Source organism: Tachypleus tridentatus, chromosome 12 (assembly GCF_004210375.1).
Source record: "Tachypleus tridentatus isolate NWPU-2018 chromosome 12, ASM421037v1, whole genome shotgun sequence".
NCBI lineage: Eukaryota > Metazoa > Arthropoda > Merostomata > Xiphosura > Limulidae > Tachypleus > Tachypleus tridentatus.
The window spans coordinates 51,943,148-51,963,557 of record NC_134836.1 but is presented as its reverse complement, the minus strand read 5'-3'; the positions used below and the strand labels follow the sequence as shown (position 1 = coordinate 51,963,557).

The 20,410-nt window shown below is 34.8% G+C and overlaps 2 protein-coding genes across 2 annotated transcripts in view; both read right to left on the bottom strand.

Moving 5' to 3' along the window:
• LOC143233321 (brevican core protein-like) overlaps positions 1 to 20,410 on the bottom strand; it is a 97,983-nt gene that overhangs the window by 20,297 nt on the left and 57,276 nt on the right. The gene's annotated exons all lie outside the window — the stretch shown is intronic.
• Positions 970 to 11,174, bottom strand: LOC143233320 (uncharacterized protein SCO4629-like). Its single transcript, XM_076469447.1, has 3 exons — positions 10,747 to 11,174; positions 5,419 to 5,542; positions 970 to 4,992 (listed from the first exon to the last, which is right to left on the bottom strand). Exons 1-3 carry the CDS (start codon positions 10,996 to 10,998, stop codon positions 4,529 to 4,531), a joined length of 840 nt encoding a protein of 279 aa, XP_076325562.1. The 5' UTR covers positions 10,999 to 11,174; the 3' UTR covers positions 970 to 4,528.

The following is a 20,410-nucleotide window of genomic DNA, read 5'->3' as shown; positions in this document are numbered from 1 at the left end:
TCGACTGCATCCGCCACAGGAAATCGTGATTGACTCCCAGATGTTTGCGTTGTAAGATCGTAAACTTACCGTTGACCCACTAGGGGTCGGGATTGGTTGTTACAACTATAACGCCTTACAACTGAAAATTCAAAAGATCTTCATCCTACATCTCAGTTCGAAATCACGACCGCCTGATGTACAGCCCGGCGTGCTAACCACAAACCGCGATCATGAAAGGGAAACAATTAGAAAAGTCTTTCAAGAATTATTTTTTAAAATATCCAAATAAAACACTCTTTAAGAAAATTAATGAAAATTCGAGAGAAATGTATTAAAAATCAAATATTTTTGTATCACGAAAGTAATCGATTATCTATGACACAAAAGAAGATTTATCGACATTTAAAAATTATATTCATGAATAATAAAAATCTAAAAGGAATTGCTGCATATTGACACACATGCTGTGTGGTGACTACATAATTGTTAGTCGGAAAGCCTATGATTTAATCAGTGGTAAATATCACCTAATTATAAATATAATTATGAAACCATTGAGATAGATTGATATGTAAAAATATACAAGAAGCTTCGCCCCAACCTCCTGTTTTAGTGATGTGAAAAAATTATGCTTATGGTATTTAACGTTTTCTATAATAGATGGCGATACCATTCTTGTTGTGATATATTGATATACGGAGCCTTAACAAATGTTTCTGTATCAACGTTATTAAAAATAACTTAGATATTACATCAGTACAGAACTACTTCGCATGACATGAATAAACCTGTAATTTCCACTGTCCACTGATTTAATTGTACAGATTGTCTATTTCCATTTACAATAGTTAAAAAGACACTTACTAAAGTGACCAGAGATGAGACAATAAGTGAACAGTATTCATTGCCAAATGTTGAGCTACTACAGTTAACTACTGGAGATTCATTTTTATTTCTGTAACGCATTTCTGTAAACGGAAAGGCCCGGCATGGCCAAGCGCGTAAGGCGTGCGACTCGTAATCCGAGGGTCGCGGGTTCGCGCCCGCATCGCGCCAAACATGCTCACCCTCCCAGCCGTTGGGGCGTTATAATGGTACGGTCAATCCCACTATTCGTTGGTAAAAGAGTAGCCCAAGAGTTGGCGGTGGGTGGTGATGACTAGCTGCCTTCTCTCTAGTCTTACACTACAAAATTAGGGACGGCTAGCACAGATAGCTCTCGAGTAGCTTTGTGCGAAATTCAAAAACAGACAGACAGCTTTGTGCTTAATTCAAAACAACAACAACAACTGGTGAAAATTCTCTGATCTCCGTTACAGCTAACCTTTAAAGCAACTTATGTTCCATTGTGATCGTATTTACATCTGCTACACCTGTAACACCTCGAAACTTTGACTTCGATCTCGTTTCTATCTCGAGACACTCGGTGATACTGACTCACTGGTCCAGCAGTTCCTCACAGGTTTCAGAAGTCCTGCAATCGTGATCGTGCGTTTCATAGAGGGTAAATTACAACATTGTCTGAATTAGAGAAGAATACCCATATCTAAACAGAAATTATTTGTATTATTACACTTCAGCCAGTTTAAAAAATGTTGTATATCACAGTAAGTCATGTCCACTGAATCACTGATTATTTTTATATCTTTATTCGTACTACTACACTTCAGCCAGTTTTATATCACAGTAAGCCATGTTCGCTGAATTACAGATTTTTTTATATCTTTATTTGTACTATTACACTTCAGCCAATTTTGAAAGTGTCTTATATCAGAGTAAGCCATGTCCGCTGAATCACAGATTATTTTTATATTTTTATTTGTACTATTACACTTCAGCTACAGTAAGCCATGTCCGCTGATAGTACGACAGGCGGGAGTGATACTCAAAATTATTTCGAGTTCGTCTGTTTGAACCTAAACACAAAATAAAACAATGGGCTATTTATGCTCTATCAACCAAGGGTATCGAAATCCAGATTTTAGCTTTGTAAGTCAGTAGACACATTGATATGCCGGGGAGGGGTTTCGTACGCGTATGTTAAGATAAATTTGTTATGTCTTATTTTGTTGAGAAAATCCATAAAAGTGGATTATTATACATTGTCATCTATCTTTTTTACCTGCTTATTTTCTGAGTGGGATTAAATATGAATTTTATTTATTTATTATATATGAATTATATTATATATGATTCTAATCCCCGTCACACCAAACATGCTCGTCCTCTCAGCCGTGAGGACGTTATAATGTGACGGTCAATTCCACTATTCGTTGGTAAAAAAGTAGCCCAAGAGTTGGCGGTGGGTGGAGATGAACAACTGCCTTCCCTCTAGCCTTATCCTGCTAAATTAGGGACGGTTAGTACAGATAATCCTCGTTTAGCTTAGCACGAAATTCAGACCACACTTTACTGGGTTTTAAATTGTATAAGTATTATCTCGTATATTTGTACTTTTATAGATAATGAATCATTTTGATTAATGCTAACTAAGGTTATGTTGTTTCTTTGTTAAATTCTTATCTACAATATAATATCAGGATCAAATTATAAACAAGATGAATGATTATTTTATGGCCAAATTTTCAGAAGCTTTAAATATTTTTAATTGTAGTTATTCTTAATTGTGATCTAACTTAAAAACAATTTAACTCAAATATGGGAAGTAACATAATGTTATTTTTGTATTAAGCACAAAGAGCTGTGTGAGTTCTGCCCCAAAGGGTATCGAAACTTGGTTTCTAGCAATACAACTCTGCTGATATCCTACTATGCCACTAGGGATATTGGAGTAACATCCTTTAAGTTGAATAACGAAAATAATGCAATTATAAGTTATTATTGAAAGTAACATAGGTGAAGTTAATATAACACAGTCGGGTAGTATGGTTTAAAATACATAGTAAGGATACTATTTGTACAAACCTGTGTTATCATACGATAAGCTAACATTACTGTTTTGTTTTATTTAGGCTTAGACTAAACTAAACAAGTGCTCCAGTATTGCTTGCTATATCTTAAAATAACAACAAAAGTACTTTCAAAGAAAGTTCAATTCATAGGTTACGCCCTATGAGACAGTTTCAAAATTTCAGATCATAACGTTATCACTTACTCAAAAAGAGCACACGTTATGTCCTATGAATTATTTTTAAAAACGTCACATAATAACGTTACGTCCTATTAGTTACTATAAGAGAAAAGGTTAGATGATAGGCGTTTGTGAAATAACCGGCGATTTACACAACTAAGAAAGACAATAAACCTTCTTTTAAGAACTATTTTACTCATTCGAAATTCAATAGTGTGTGTGATATAATCCGTTCGGGATCATTCATAATATCAAAACCTTTAAGTAATATACAAATCCCTGTCGCACCAAACATGCTCGCTCTTTCAGCTGTGGGGACGTTATAATGTGACTGTTAATCCCACTATTCGTTGATATATAGATAAAAATAATTCTAGTGAAACTGTGGAAATTGTTGGAAATTTACGATTGGTTTGTATTTTACGAAATATCTAACTAATGCTGACCACACATGGCGAAGTAGTTACGACGTTCGACTCGTATTCTGAAGGTCACCAGTTCGAATCCCCCTCACACCAAACATGCTCGCCCTCTCAGCCGTGGGGATGTTATAATGTAACGTTCAATCTCACTATTTGTTAGTAAAAGAGTAGCTCCAGAGTTGGCGGTGGGTGGTGATGACTAGTTGCTTTCCATCTAGTCTTACACCGCTAAATTAGGGACGGCTAGCGCAGATAGTCCTCAAGTAGCTTTGCGCGAAATTCGGATAACAAACAAACCAGTAATACACACATTTATAATATAAAAAAAAAACAATTGAGCTTTTGTCAAAAGTTTCTTTGTTACTTTATGTGTCATGTTTAACTTCTCTGCGATTTCTTTCTTTGCCGTTTGGAAAAAAATAAAATAAAAGTATGCGACACAGAGTTTCTGTTCTATAAGCGTAAAATAATGTAATCATAGCTACTGTAGTTTCGTGGCGTTAACACGTAGATTCGTTGTCAGAGTTAAAGCTAGGGAAGATTTCTATATAAACAAAAAATACAATAATTAATTATTTCTTACCACTTTCACTTTCTTTTTACTGAAATCGTTAATTCAGAAAAATTGTTTTATAGCACTGTGTATGTCACCAGGTTGATACCAGAGTGAATTATTATATCCTCATTTTATTATACCCTTGTATTTCAGTTTGCACTGAAAAATGAAAAAAAAAACAACAACAACACAGTAGATATTTGCACTGTGTAATCATAATAACATCGTAAAACAGAAATGCAAGTGGCTTGTCAAGCACATATTTGTAAAATGCGTTCATGTTAGATTAGCTGATTATGATAAATCTTTGTTATTCTGACACGAGGTAGTTTACGTGATGGTAAGTTTCGGGGTTATATCAACCATTTCTTAGAGTGGATTAATTACTCCTAGAAATATTCCATAGACTGCATAACGTATCAACATCCTACTCGCAGGAAACAGTCTCGCGAGTCACGTGAATCTATAGAGCAACATTCACACCAAGAAATCGCTATATCGTTCGGTATTCACGAGGTTCCAGAAAGCCGACATTACATTATTGGGAATAACTTGCGTTATCTGCCAACCTTTCCGTGGGTAGGTACGGATTCTTTCTAACATTCCAAGTAAAGCAGCGATGAGATATCTAAAGGTTCCGACTTTGCTATTCGGATAATGTCGGAACTCGATCGGAGGTGACGACACTGAAACCTGTAGTGTTGTTATATCACCTGGCCACTGTTTCATGAAGGTCGCGTATGTTCGTCTTTCCATATATGGCATTTGAATTAATATTATTTTCTTCGGATTTAGCCCTCGTTGTCTCATCACTTCGTATGAATATTTCACGTTTTCTCCAGTATTCGTTGCTTCCCTTTCTAGTATTATTCGATTGTCAGGTACCCCCATTTGTACTACAATATCCCGGAATTCCTCCGCTTCGGAACGAGTCCATTTTCCTGAAATACGTTTTATACACAGAAATAAATGTTGTACATCCGTTCACAAACTCAGCAGTTGTTTTCAGAACAAACGTTTTCGACGTAAATTAGAGTAAATAAAATCATGTTACATTCATTAAATAAAACTATTCTGTTACATGTCAGAGAGGAACCAAAGATGTCCAATCGACACAATAATTCTTATACATTCTCATAGGACTGAAAACATTTCGTTAACTAAACTAGCACAGCGCAAGGGTTTCTTTACGCTGCATTATTTAAATAGGAAACAAACAAATTAACTTCGAACAATCCAAAGGTTTTGTGCAAAAAAATATTCTATCAAATTTATTGATATAAGTAATAAGATTTGATAAAAAAAGCAAAGTTTATATTTAACAGTATTTATTTCTTTAACAATGAACTCTTGACCACTGCTCTTACCTTTTGTCATACTACCAACGTTTCCGGAAAGCACGAGCCATTCGGCAAAACCTTGAAACCACAAATTTGCCGCGTATTCTGCCGTTCTCACATCGTGGTTTCCCAGCACTAGAATGACGTCACTCTAGAAAATATAAGATTTTCATTCGTGTTTAAATTTCTTTTTAAATAGAAAGACATACAAACTAGCTAATCAGTGGTATATGATATTTCAAAAAGTTTTAACAATTAACATCTTATTAACATCTGGCATCTTAACTTCTTTATCTTCCATTTATAAAATCCCTCGTAACCAAGGTGATGAATTTTTTTTTTAATCACCCCAACATAACTTACCAGTTTATTTAAATCTATTTCAATATTCACAAAATACGCGTATATTTGGAGCAACACAAGAAGAACTTGGTTTTGAAGGCTTGACACAGTTTTTATTGGGTACAATGGTTTCTATTTTGTTCAATGATTTTCAGCATACTTCCTTCAACAATAAAAATTGTTACAGTATCAACCAGTGACAAAATGAAAACATCGTAGAAAAAAATATAGAACTAACTATAGTGCGAATGTATTCTAAAGACGGCTGGTATGGGAATTAACATTTTAACTGAAATAAAGCACAGAACAACGTTTCAACCTTTGTTGTTTTTTTTTAATTTCGCGCAAAGCTACTCGAGGGCTGTCTGCGCTGGCCGTCCCTAATTTAGCAGTCTAAGACTAGAGGGAAGGCAGCTAGTTATCACCACCCACCGCCAACTCTTGGACTGCTCTTTTACCAACGAATAGTGGGATTGACCGTCACATTACAACGCCTCCACGGCTGAAAGGGCGAGCATGTTTGGTGCGACTGGGATTCGAACCTGTGACACTTGGATTACGAGTCAAGCGCATTGACCCACCTGGCCATGCCGGGCCCGTTTCGACTTTCTAAGGTCATCATCAAGCTACCGTTAATTTTACGTTTACATTAATTAACGTTAACTTTATCCTAATTAATTTTTAATAGTCATACTACCGTCTTCAGAATACATTTTTACCTTAAATGGGATTATCGAGAATATAGTGCGATTTACTTTTGGTTCACGAAATTATTTAATTTTGAACATTCCGCTAAATGAAGTTTTTGTTGTTGTTGTTGTTAATCGTATTAGTTAAAGCTCATTCAGAAAATAATATTTTTATGAACGATTTCATAAACAACTAAAATACGCCCACACCCGTTATCTACTAATCTATAGTTAAAAAGCAAAGTTTTAAAGTGTGCAACAGATACATATATCTTCGTGTGTTGAAAAATCGCTCTCTTCACATATATACGTACTGATAGCCGGCATGGCCAGGTGGTTAAGGCACTTCACTCATAAATTGACGGTTACGGGTTCGAATTCCCGTCACACCAAACATGCTCGCCCTTTCAACCGTGGGGGATGTTATAATGTAACAGTCAATCACACTATTCATTGGTAAAAGTGCAGCGCAAGAATTGGCGGTGGGTGGTGATGACTAGCTGCTTTCCCTCTAACCTTACACTGCTAAATTAGCTTTGCGCGAAATTCAAAACAAAACAAAACCGTATTGATCAATACTATATTAACAACTTTTAACGTATTCGTTAAACTTTGTTTATTTTTAGAGACAAAAGGAAGATAACATAACGGTTTGAGAGAACATGATATCTGTTGATCCATCTCGGAAACTTTAATAAAAAGGACAAAGTTCAGACGTGTAACCTAAATTACAACCTTGGCACGTTCTATAAATGGCACTCGGAAACAGTAATCATTACATCCTCCACGTGAAAAACTCATGTACTCCATATAATAATAAAAATTATCATTGTTAACTGGAGAAAAGAGACAAATTTCCCATCAAACTGGGTCACTGATCAGTAAAGATCTGAGAAGGGAAGGCCGCAGATAACAAAAACTTAATAAATCGACCTCGAGCCTCGAGAAACAAATATCTTAAATACGTCAGATAGGTTAGCACTGTCTTTAGGCAGTGATAAAAACAAGTAGTTGAGATAAAAAATAAATAAAGATATCTGTTGTGTTTTTTTTTTTAAATCACTAGCATTTCTAAAGTCACAGTAGTGACCCTAACTAAACGATCATTGCCACTTTGTTATTGTCATGTCGACTCGTTTCTCACGTGAGATTGGTCTGTACTCTTTTGCTCGAAAAAGATACAACTTATATCATATTCCATTTTTACGCACTGTTATGTTTTGTTTTTAAATTATTTAATTTATAAGAGTAAACTTTCAAAATAATTTATCCTGCAATCGTAACTTAGGAAAATTATCAGAAATGACACTTTGTGAGCAAAAACAAAATGTATGGATATTCATATATGTGTACTGTAAGTAATGCTTTACAAAACATATAAAATACATAAAAGTTACACATTCTTTAAATATTGGATATTCTCATGTGTGTAATGTAAGTAATGCTTTACAAAACATATAAAGTACATAAAAGTTACACATTCTTTAAATATTGGATATTTTTATACGTGTAATGTAAGTAATACTTTACAATGCATATAAAATACATAAAAGTTACACATTCTTTAAATATTGGTAAGTAATGCTTTACAATACATATAAATTACATAAAAATTACACATTCTTTAAATATTGGATATTCTTATATGTGTAATGTAAGTAATGCTTTACAATACATATAAAATACATAAAGTTACACATTCTTTAAATATTGGATATTCTTATATGTGTAATGTCAGTAATGCTTTAAAATACATATAAAATACATAAAAGTTACATGTTCTCTAAATATTGGATATTCTTATATGTGTAATGTAAGTAATGCTTTACATTACATATAAAATACATAAAAGTTACACATTCTTTAAATATTGGATATTCTTAAGTGTGTAATGTAAGTAATGCTTTACAAAACATATATAGTACATAAAAGTTACACATTCTTTAAATATTGGATATTCTTTTGTGTGTGATGTAAGTAATGCTTTACAAAACATATAAAGTACATAAAAGTTACACATTCTTTAAATATTGGATATTTTTATGTGTGTAATGTAAGTAATGCTTTACAAAACATATAAAGTACATAAAAGCTACACATTCTTTAAATATTGGATATTTTTATGTGTGTAATGTAAGTAATGCTTTACAAAACATATAAAGTACATAAAAGTTGCACATTCTTTAAATATTGGATATTCTTATGTGTGTAATGTAAGTAATGCTTTACAAAACATATAAAATACATAAAAGTTGCACATTCTTTAAATATTGGATATTCTTATGTGTGTGATGTAAGTAATGCTTTACAAAACATATAAAATACATAAAAGTTGCACATTCTTTAAATATTCTCACTATTTCTTTTTAACGTCAAGATTATGAACATTTTGGACAAATGATTTTGTTTGTTTCTTAAATTTCGGGCAAAGCTACACAAAGATTATCTGTCCCTAATTTAGAAGACCAGAAGAAAGGCAACTAGTCATCATCATCTACCGCCATCTCTTGGGCTACTCTTTTACCAACGAATAGTGAGATTGGCCGTCACATTATAACGCTCCTAAGGCTGAAAAGGTAAGCATGTTTGGTGTGACAGGGATTCGATTTTGCGACCCCCGGATTACGAGTCGAGTGCCTTAGACACCTAGCTGGGCCTTTGTGGAGTAATACATATGAAAAGTAACCACACTGATGTTTCTATGAAATATTCAGTTTGTTTAACAATAGGTTTGTTACTCTGTAACAATAGGTTTGTTATTCTATAAAAAAAAATTGTTACTCTATAACAATAGATTCTTCAAAACAATAAAATATTTTCATTTTCGTACAAACAACTTAGTCCCAAATTGTTGAATGTTTAATAGAAAACTAAAGAGTTAAAGTGAGAGAGAGAAAACCCGTACACTGGAAGAATCTTTCAGATTAGAATACCAATAAGGAAAATGCTTGCAAAATTATTCTGTTGTTATGAAATATATTCCGTTCTTCGATAAATAGACTTGTTTGCTCATCTTAGTTGTTTCAAAATTACCCTTAGTAAGAAATGAAAAAAAAATGTTCACATTTTTTTAGAAACAATAGGGAAAACTGCAATTATGATATAATTCTCAAACAACTTATTTGGTGTGCAATTCGAATAAATTGTAAATGGAAAATTACTTCGAAAGAACTTTTTTCATAAACCTCGAATTAGCAACGAGAGTGAACTCGTTGTTTCTATTTCTTGTTTAATAAATAAATAAGTTGAGTATTTGGAGTCATTCCAAGATGTAGAACTATGAAAAACACAAATAAATACATTTATTTGGTTTGTTTAGTAGGTATTAATAATGTATAGTTGTTGTTGTTTTTTTTTAATTTCGCGCGAAGCTCCACGAGGGCTATCTGCGCTAGCCATCCCTAATTTACCATTGTAAGATTAGAAGGAAGACAGCTAGTCACCATCCACTGACATCTCTTGGGCTTCTCGTTTGTTAACAAATAGTGGAATTGACTGTCACATTATAAAGTTCCCACGGATGATGGGCGAGCATGTTTAGTGTGAATTGGATTTGAGCCCGGACCCTCAAATTATGAGTCAAGCGCCCTATCCGCCTGGTCATGCTGGACCTCATTACGTAGAGTAGAATGTATCGTTTTAATAGGTATTACAGCTTTTCATTTATAGATAAAGTTATTCAAGTGTTTAGTGTGAAACGCACGATTAGGCAAACTACGAAACCGTGAGAGATTCCTATATAGAATCGTTATGTCCTCCTTTGATTGTGGTAATCGTACTTTCTATAATAACTGTTCAAGGCATATGAACTGTGTGGGTAGATAGAATTTCGATTTTTGCATCATACCGATTTACTAATTCATTAGTTGGATATTTAAAATGCAATATCTATTGATTTAATTGTAATATTGGTGATACCACTGGTAATTTAGCTCTTCGATTTAAAGTTTATCCTACTAATATGTGTGTGCGTGTTCGTAAACATGAAATAAAACTATTTATAAGCTCATGATCTCTCATGAACCAACAACTGAATGTACACTGATTTGTCAAGTGTTTCATTTCTCCAAATTATGTAAAAACACTTTTATATATCATAAACATTCTAACGCCTTTCCATTTATATTATCTCTATTTATATTATCGAACTGTTTAAAAAACACGTGGGAAACGGATTCATTTGTGTCACTGATAAAATTGACCACAATAAATTTTTGAGTCTGTTGGAGCCTCATAAGTATTCTGTATTGTTACTACAGAAAAACTGCAGAAGAATTACAATAGTTCTAACCATCAATTATACAGTATCTCTTTGGATACTTACCTTTTCCAGTTTATGATGTAGTAACATGTAATCCCATATAACTTCTGATTGCACCAGGTGCTCTTCCGGTACCAGAAACTCTGAATAATTACCAATAGATCCACATGTTGTCTTTAATTCTTTACATGAGTCCACTTGTCTTGCCGTTACCAGACGGCAAATATCTGTCAAAGTGGATAGCGCTACTGTTGATTTTAAATTCTCAATATACATCCCGTCGTATGTCTTTAGTTTCGAATCTGCTTCCTCCATTTGAAATCTTTGGATAACAAATATGAAATATCTTCGAAAATGCTTTTTCACATACTAGTGAACGGGTGGGTGTCCGTCGTTTGTCTATTTAACAAAATATTATTTGGCAAAATGCCAAACTGTATTGTATTAGAAAGATTCATTGTCCCAGATAGACTTTGTTGTTGTTAAAACACACATGTGAAACCGCTAAAGCCGCACCAAGGTTTTACTACTTTTTGATAATCGAACACCAGAGATAAGCTCAAAAGGTCATTATGAAGGTGTGCGTGGTTTAGTAGGTCTCTTATTTTTCTACAGAAAACAAACACTTCTGAACATTCGTGACACGTCAAACCGATCAGTGGTTCTCAAGCTGTGGGGTACTCCCCCATCCTGAGTGCGCGACAGTATTTTTTTGGGGGGGAGGTGTGAAAAACTTCAGTAAAAAGCTTCATCTCTCGGTTATTTTAGCAACATTTATCACTGTCATTATTGTTTGTATATATATCTACATATGTATATATAACACAGTTCAAATGAGTTAAATGTTTCTTGATGGAAGTAAGTAAAAGGAAAAAAATGGAGGGATGCTAAATAAAATATTTGAGGAACGTTGAAATGAATCAAGGAATATGGCATTCTTTTGCTAATCACAGAAACATGCTGAACATTAGTAAGAACATGGTTAATCACAGAAGCATGCTGAACATTAGTAAGAACATGGTTAATCACAGAAGTGAGCTGCACACTAGTACAAACATTGCTAATCACAGAAGCATGCTGGACACTAGTAAGAACATGGTTAATCACAGAAGCATGCTGAACACTAGTAAGAACATCGCTAATCACAGAAGCATGCTGCACACTAGTAAGAACATCGCTAATCACAGAAGCATGCTGCACACTAGTAAGAACATCGCTAATCACAGAAGCATGCTGCACACTAGCAAGAACATGGTTAATCACAGAAGTGAGCTGCACACTAGTACAAATATGATCTCATGAAGGCAAACGTTAAATTTTCTCTTTGAAAACTCTCATCAGTCTAATTTACGTCTGGACATACAGATTGATTTGTGTTAAGATTTCACTTATTGACAGTACAGGTGAGCTAATCTTTAAGTTAACCATCATTTGATGCAATTTAGAAACAGAAAACTAAGAAACAAAATATATTTTTACATGATTTATCTTGATTAGTCTGCCTTCTTACCAAACCCAACAATGTATTACATTTATACCAGTTTTTACTTTTACCTTCTTAGAAATAACATTGTTTATCTGTTTCTTGCACTAGAAGCTTTGACCATTATATGTTCACACTCTACCAGTAGAACAACGATATGTCTGTAGAATTATACCGTTAGAAACCGGGTTTCGATACGTTTCCTTGTTCGTTACACTGAAATACCAGATGGCGCTTTTCCACTTAATAACATTTTACTGGACACTTTCAATGTTCGTGATTAACTGTAAAATGCATTATTTATAAATATATTTAAATTTCCTGTTAGTTGTTTACATAATTTCATTTATTTTACAGCTTAATTACAAGCTGGGGAAAATTTAGTTGAAACTGATACGAAAATACCACTAATATATCGATATTACTTTAATATTCTTCTTTGATTAAAGTAATAAATACCATAGTTTTGTAATTTTTCGTTTGTTTATTAACAAACACAAAACCACACAACAGCTTATACGTCATCCGATTCATTAAGAAAATTTTGTTTATTTCTTTTTGAATTTCGCGCAAAGCTACACGAGGACTACCTAAGCTAGCCGTCCCTAATTTACCAGTGTAAAACGAGAGAAGAGGTAGCTAGTCATCACCTCACGCCGCCAACTATTAGGCTAATCTTTTACCAACGAATAGTGGCTTGACCGTCACATTATAACGCCTTCACAGCTGAAAGAGCGAGCATGTTTGGTGCAGCGGGGATTCGAACCCGCGACCTTCTGATTACGAGTCGAGCACCTTAAACACCTGGCCATGCCAGGCCAAAAATTGAATTATAACGTGAAATTTCATGTTGCAAATTTGTCCTTTCTCGTCCCAATAAAGGCGCGGCATGGCCAGATGGTTAAGGTATTCGACACGAAATCTGAGGATCGCGGGTCTAAGGAGAATCTGCGCTAGCCGTTCCTAATTTAGCAGTGTAAGGTTAGAGGGAAGGTAGCTAGTTATCACCACCCACCGTTGACCCTTAGACTATCTCTTTTACCAAATAATAGTGTGATTGACCGTTACATTATAACGCCCCCACAGCTGATACGGCGAGCATGTTTGGTGTGACGGGATTGTAGCTTGCGTCTCTCACATTACGAGTCGAGAGCTTTAACCATTTGGCCATGTCGGGCCCATTTAGAGGGGTCTTGGACTGCTAGGTATTATAGGGCTAACTGTGTGAGATCGAAATATTGGGTTGTAGAAACTAACTGCACAACCTTTATATTAGGCACAGGAATAAGTTTATTATGGAATAAAGAGAGAGGGGTTCATAGGTCACTAAAGCTCCAAAAGAAAACAACTTTATCAGATAACGAAAATATTTTGTCATGCAAACTCTTCATTGAGGAAATAATTAATTCTCGTTCTTGAAGGATTAGGAAATAAATATGTTTTTAAACTGTAATAAAACTGTAGTTTATTGTTTTAATGAATGTTATACAGATGTGGCGGTTCTAAAACAGGCATAACGTTATAAATATTCATGTCAGAGGTGGGCAACTTATTTTTCATAGTGGCTACAACTGTGGCTAATGAAAACAACGTTGACCACACTATTAAACATTGGAAGATGTTAGTTTAATAAAAATAATTGCATTTCAACTAACCTTCAATGTGAAAATTGATGAGGTTTTCATCAACGCTTTTCGTGAAATTTACGATATCTACGTGATTTCTACGTTCAATGAACATCTAAGCTCTGCCTGTAAATTTATGTCAGTAGGCCGAGATCTGTATTTAGACTTGAGAAAATCTAGTGTAGAAAATGTTGACTCATACGCCCATGTGGATCCAAACAGGGAAATAATTTTGGAATTGCTATCTTTATATTTGGAAGACTCTCATTTATCAGAATAGTGAGCCACATCCCACTAATAGAACATTTTTGTTTACTTTGTACGTGTTCCATACTTTGCAGGGTAACCATCTCGTCTTCAAATCCACATTTATCCAAAGACAAAAAAGATGTATTTCCTCACTGATATTTCCTAAGTTAAACTGAACAAGATCATGCAAAACTGCAAATATCATTTTCAAATTTTTAAAGTTGGAGAAACGTGATTCAAAATTTTTAGATGGATTTTTTATCCAATTTACATAGAGATCATCTTTAGCATCAGAAAAATCATAGTCCTTATTATTTTCTAGAAAACTATTCAACTTTGCAAGATGTGTCAAATTATGATTTTGTAATTGTTCCGCAAGGAAGTTTAGCTTTAGGTAAAATTAATTAATAGACTGTGATTGCTCACTTATTATTTTACCTCTTCCCTGAAACTTTGTATTCAAATTATTCAAGTGAGACATCATGTTGTACAAAAAGTGCAAGTCACACTGCCATGATAAAGTTTCAATTTCAGGGAAATTTTCAATCTTACCTTTTTCAACAAGTTACTCTTTTGTTTGAGGAAATAAGGAAGTAAATCGTTCCAAGAATTTTCCTCTACTTAACCATCTTACATTTGCAAAATCAGTAAGATCATCAAAAGTACAGTCAACGCTTTCCTTCAAAGACTCAACAAACTGCCGATGAATGAGAGAGCTTTCACTTCTAATATAATTCACTATTTTTACAATAACGTCCATCAGTTTTTTCAATTTATCACTTTTAGACATCTGAGAACATAATTTTTCCTGATGCAAAATACGATGGTAAAATGGCAGTGTGGACTTCACATTATTTTCAATTAAATGCTGCTTCGAAAGAGAAACAAATCCTAATTTTGCCCCAGTCATGGTGGGAGCACCGTTTGTTGTGACAGAAATCAGTTTTTTTTTAAATCCAGATTGATTTTTTGACACTTCAAGAAATTTTTCAAAGATGTTTGTCTGTTTGTTTTTGAAATTCGCACAAAGCTACTCGAGAGCTATCTGTGCTAGCCATCCATAATGTAGCAGTGTAAGACTAAAGGGAAGGCAGCTAGTCATCACCACCCACCGCCAACTCTTGGGCTACTCTTTTACCAACGAATAGTGGGATTGAATGCACATTATAACGCCCCCACGGCTGAAAGGACGAGCATGTTTGGCGCCCCGGGGATGCGAACCCTCGCCCCTCAGATTACGAGTCGCATGCCTTAACACGCTTGGCCATGCCGGGCCATTTTTCAAAGATGTTTTTTTTCCACATGTTCGATCTCGTAATCCACAAAGCCGAGCATTTCTTCCTTAACTTGAAGATCTAAAGTTACGTATCGAATCCAAAATATCAACTGTGCAGTGTCACTAACATCTGTTGACTCATCTAGTGCTAAAGAAAAATACAAACAGTTTTTATTTGTTCAAGCAACTGATTTTCTATGTCTTTAACTAACTCTAGCATTCTGCAGACAATTGTTCTTCGACTTAATTGCAAATTATTTACCTTTTGAAGAATATCATCTTTTATTTTTGAATCATGATTCTCCAACAGAGTTTCAATGACCACAATCAACATTTCTTTTACTTGTTCAGCATCAGAAAATGATTTCATTTTTTTTTTAACTAGAATCCTAGCTACTTTATATCAAGCTAACGTAACTAGTTATATCGATGATAAAAATTTTTTAGGCCTCACTTTTGTTCATGAAGTTATGCTTTCAGACACCTAATTTCATTCATACTATTTTTGCTATTAACTGTAAATTTTATATGAAAATCGTTGTGAAAATTGTTAAAGTGTTGCTTAAGGTTGTGTAGTTTATTATTTCTGAAACCTTTGTTACACAAAAGACACACTGGTTTATTATTTACTTCAATCACTGCAAGTTTTAACTCCCATATTTCATTAAATTATCGTTTCACATTTTTCCAGTCACGTGTCATTCTCTTTTCGACAGTAATGCCAAAATCAATTAAATTGTCTTTATTTTCTGAGTGTTCACCATCATCTGGATTCTTTCGTTTTCGAATTATACACTTATCCATATTATGGAATTAGAAACAAAATATATTTAAACACTTGAAAGTTGCACAATAAACACATGTTTGCAAACGCATGCAAAACAACGCACACTCGATAACAAACATCTAAACCAGGCTGACGTTACAAAATGGGCGGTGTCTGTGGCAGTGATGAAGCGCGCGACATTAGCGATGACGTGAGGCAGTGTAGTTTCTGATTACCAAATTTGCGATACAAAATAAATGATAGAAAAAGTTGATTCCTAAACTCGAACTGTCCACAACTGTGCTATCCACTGGTTACATGTCGCCAGTAGCTATGGGGTTGCTGCCCCGAACGATGATTATTGGTCTGTGTATATCAATGAACATTCATAATCTAAACTGTCCTACAGTTAGATATTCTCAGACTAGTAAGAAAAAAAAAGGCTGCGGACATATAACGCTAGAAACCGGATTTCAGTACTTGTGTGGCCCGACATGGCTAGGTTGTTAGGACGCTCGACTCGTATTCCGAGGGTCGTAGGTTCGAATCTCCGTCACACCAAACATGCTCCCCTTTTAAGTCATGGGGACGTTATAATGTGACGGTTAATCCCACTATTTATTGGCCAAAGAGTAGCTCAAAGGTTGGCAGTGGGTGGTGATGGCTAGCTGCCTTTCCTCTAGTCTTACACTGCTAAATTAGAGATAGCTAGCGCAGATAAGACTGGTGTAGCTTTGCGCAAAATTCAAGAAAGAAACAAATAAACAATCGAAACTCATGATCTACAAAGCATGTAGATAGCCTTTGTGTAGTTTTGTGCTTAATAACGAACAATAACAAAGTAGGTTTAGGTTTGGTTTTTGGAAGACGGATATTAAGTCACTTTTTCGATGGAATTTGAATTGAAAGTAAAGGAGAGAAAAAAAAAAAACGGAAAAGATTTGCCCGAATTTCAAAATAAACAAACGAACCTTATAAAATTTATACAGTGATAGAGTTCTATGCAAATTAGAAATGTCTTAATACATTTGGAAAGTTTGTTTGTTTCGAATTTTGTGCAAAGTTTATCAAGGACTATCTGCGCCTCCTGCCCCTAAGTTAGTTGTTATTTAGCTTTTTATGGCTGAAAGCAGCTAGACTATCTGCGTCAACCAACTGGTAAGAAAAATAAAATAACAGTAAAATTATTATGAAGTGCAAAACGAAATTGACTTAAAACAAAAACAGTGGATAAAAACCTAAACAGAATTAAAAAGACCAATGGCCCTTAAAAAATAAAAACATATGTAAGACGGACAGTGTCACCATCGCCCTTGACACTGTCCAACGTCAAAGGTTAAAACATTTTTAAAATGGTGCCCTTGCTTACAGTCGTAACGACCCTAATTTAGTAGTGAGAGTCAGTCTAAAGAGAATGCAGCTAATCAACATCGCCCACCGAAAACTCTCAAACTGTTACCAATTCATAGTAGGATTGAACGTCACAAGATGACTCTTCCACGACTGAAAGGGCATTTTTGGCGACAGGAAGCATTTGGAAATTTGAAAAAAAAAAGAATGTATTTATTACATATTTATCGTCTTCAAAAATTGCCTGGTAAATGATTAGGGATGTAACTGTACTATTTTAACATCAGTGTTAATCTGTAAGTAAGAAATGTTGGCAGTAAAATAGGCAGAATGATACAAAGAATGCAATGACAAAAACTACGAGAACCAATGTAATACCTATACATGTAATACACATACAAACAACTAAAACTGATAACCTATTATAGTACTTGATGTTTGGCTTCCACACATATTTTGTTATGAGATGAAATAGCTTACTAACATTTTAATCGTACATAACCACAAGAAGACAGAGTTTTCTCCTCTATTGAAAACACTGACCATTTCTACGAAGTCTGCCCGTAGCTGTTGATTTTTTACCTAAAAACAACTAATTAATTAACAGCTTTACAAAATCATTGTAGTTAAATTTACAATAAGATAAACTAGTTTTTCAAAATATCTTGGCGATTTTCAAAATCAATAAATGCAGTAACAATGTAAAATCGTTTTGTTAACTTCTAGATAACACTTGCGTTTCACAGACACGCGTTTAGCGCTATACATAAGTTTTATGTTTAGCAGTTTCAAAAATTCCATTTAGATCGCCCAAATATCTGTTCGTTTCGAAGAGGTCTACGAATGTCCACCCATGTCTTTAAAGACATAGCAAAATACGAGCTAATGTACATAGAAATACACAAGCATTCAAACTTTCATACATACTAGTGTATAAGTACATATTCAGATAGCTCATAAGGGGAAAAACATGAGGGAAATGGCTAAAGCATGGGAAATTTCACCTGGAAGTAAATATGGCGTACATTTTCTGTAAGAAAAATCATTGCTTATGCATGAAACCTGGTTAAGATCGCGTTCATTAAATTGTAGATTTGTGACGTTTGCGAGCTCACCGCAGTTGCTATGGTTTTGCACAAGATAGCTTAGGGCTGTTTATGTACTTACCCTCAGTGAATGGCACGAGAGAAGATAGACTGGGGAGCCAAGAAAAACATCCCGAGGTTATTGTGTGGACGTGAAGGACCAACTCTCTGGCGTCAAAATTAATGCAACTGCTGTCAATCATTCTTAAAGTGGTATTAGTGGCAAGTGGTCTTAGCTTAGGTGCTTCAATATTTTGATTTTTGCGATCAAGCCATGGGCTGAATGCTCGACAGTAAGAGTACTTTATATTATGTTCTTGCCTCTGGACGATGCTCCAAAGAGTAGCGTGTTTATTTAAGCAACAAATCGTAGAGAAGTTGGCTTGAGGAAAAGAGATGTTTTAGCTCTGAAAGTATGAGGCCGAAGGCATGGAAGTATAGCTCTCTTATGGCATGCTCCCTGAATTGAAAAGACGATAACAAATACGATCAAGTATGGAATTAAGATCTAACTTATTTTTGAGAAATTCTCTGAAGTGTTTATCAGCAGTATCAGCATAACTGTATATACGTGTAAGTGACAAATCTATTTCAATTGCGTTTATATATATATTTGATAAATAATGAAGGCTACATTTATGTGTAAAATAAAATCAACCATTTCTGCAAATAAAATGTTTTATTTCAGTTACTATTGAGATAGAGCTAACTGATTAAAATACGACACACGGTTATGAAATTCTTAACCAAAAATAATTGTTAAATGTTCTTAATAAAATGTGTTATTTCCAGTCTTTGTCTTTTTGTTTTAGTCTCTCAAAGACTTATGTGGTAACAGAACTTATACCAATATGTCAATGATGGTTTGTTTTATATATATGTGTATGAAAGTAAATTATCCGACCATTTTGTTTGCTGGAAATATGTTTTGAAAAAATCGCTTACAGCTGATCTGAGGGTCGGCACGGCCAGGTGGTTAAAGCACTCGCCTCGTGATCCGAGGGTTGCGGGTTCGCATCCCCGTCACATGAAAACATGCTCGCCCTTTCAGTCATGGGGGCGTTATAATGTGACGAACAATCCCACTATTCGTTGGTAAAAGAGTAGCCCAAGAGTTGGCAGTGGGTAGTGATAACAAGCTACCTTCCCTCTAGTCTTACAATATTAAGTTAGGGAAGTTCGCGTAGTTTTGCGCGAAATTCAAACCAAACCAAACCAATATTTGTTTTAAACATAATATTTTGATGTTACAGTTATTGTAGTCGATTTAATAATTAAATTTATAGTTTATTTTAAGTTAAGTACAAAACTCCACAATGAGATACCTGTGCTCTACTCAACACAGGTATTGAAACCCGGTTTCTAGCGTTGTTAGTCCGGAGATACGCCACCGTGCCATTAGAGGCCTAAAGATAAAGGTTTGTTTGTTTGTTTTGAATTTCGCGCAAAACTACTCGAGGGCTATCTGCGCTAGCCGTCCCTAATTTAGCAGTGTAAGACTAGAGGGAAGGCAGCTAGTCATCACCACCCACCGCCGATTCTTGGGCTACTCTTTTACCAACGAATAGTGGGATTGACCGTACATTATAACGCCCTCAAGGCTGAAAGGACGAGCATGTTTGGTGCGACCGGGATTCGAACCCGCGACCTTCAGATTACGAGTCGAACGCCTTAACACGCTTGGCCATGCCGGGTCGCGAAGACAAAGGAAAACGAATGAAAATACAAATATACATAAAGACCAACAGATGGCACTACTACATAAGCACTTTCCTTTATTTCATGGCGTCGTTTACTTGTGCTGAGCCTTTGTCTTGGTGAAACAAGAAATGCAAATAACATTATTATTATTTCTTTGTATTAATATTATAAAATTTCATATTTGTTAATGCT

Excerpts from the sequence above, each read along its gene's own strand:
- LOC143233320 (XM_076469447.1), bottom strand. The coding sequence starts at position 10,998 with ATGGAGGAAGCAGATTCGAAACTAAAGACATACGACGGGATGTATATT. Across the intron at positions 5,543-10,746 it reads TACATCATAAACTGGAAAAG|AGTGACGTCATTCTAGTGCT; the intron begins GTAAGTATCCAA and ends TATATTTTCTAG. Across the intron at positions 4,993-5,418 it reads CGTTGGTAGTATGACAAAAG|GAAAATGGACTCGTTCCGAA; the intron begins GTAAGAGCAGTG and ends AACGTATTTCAG.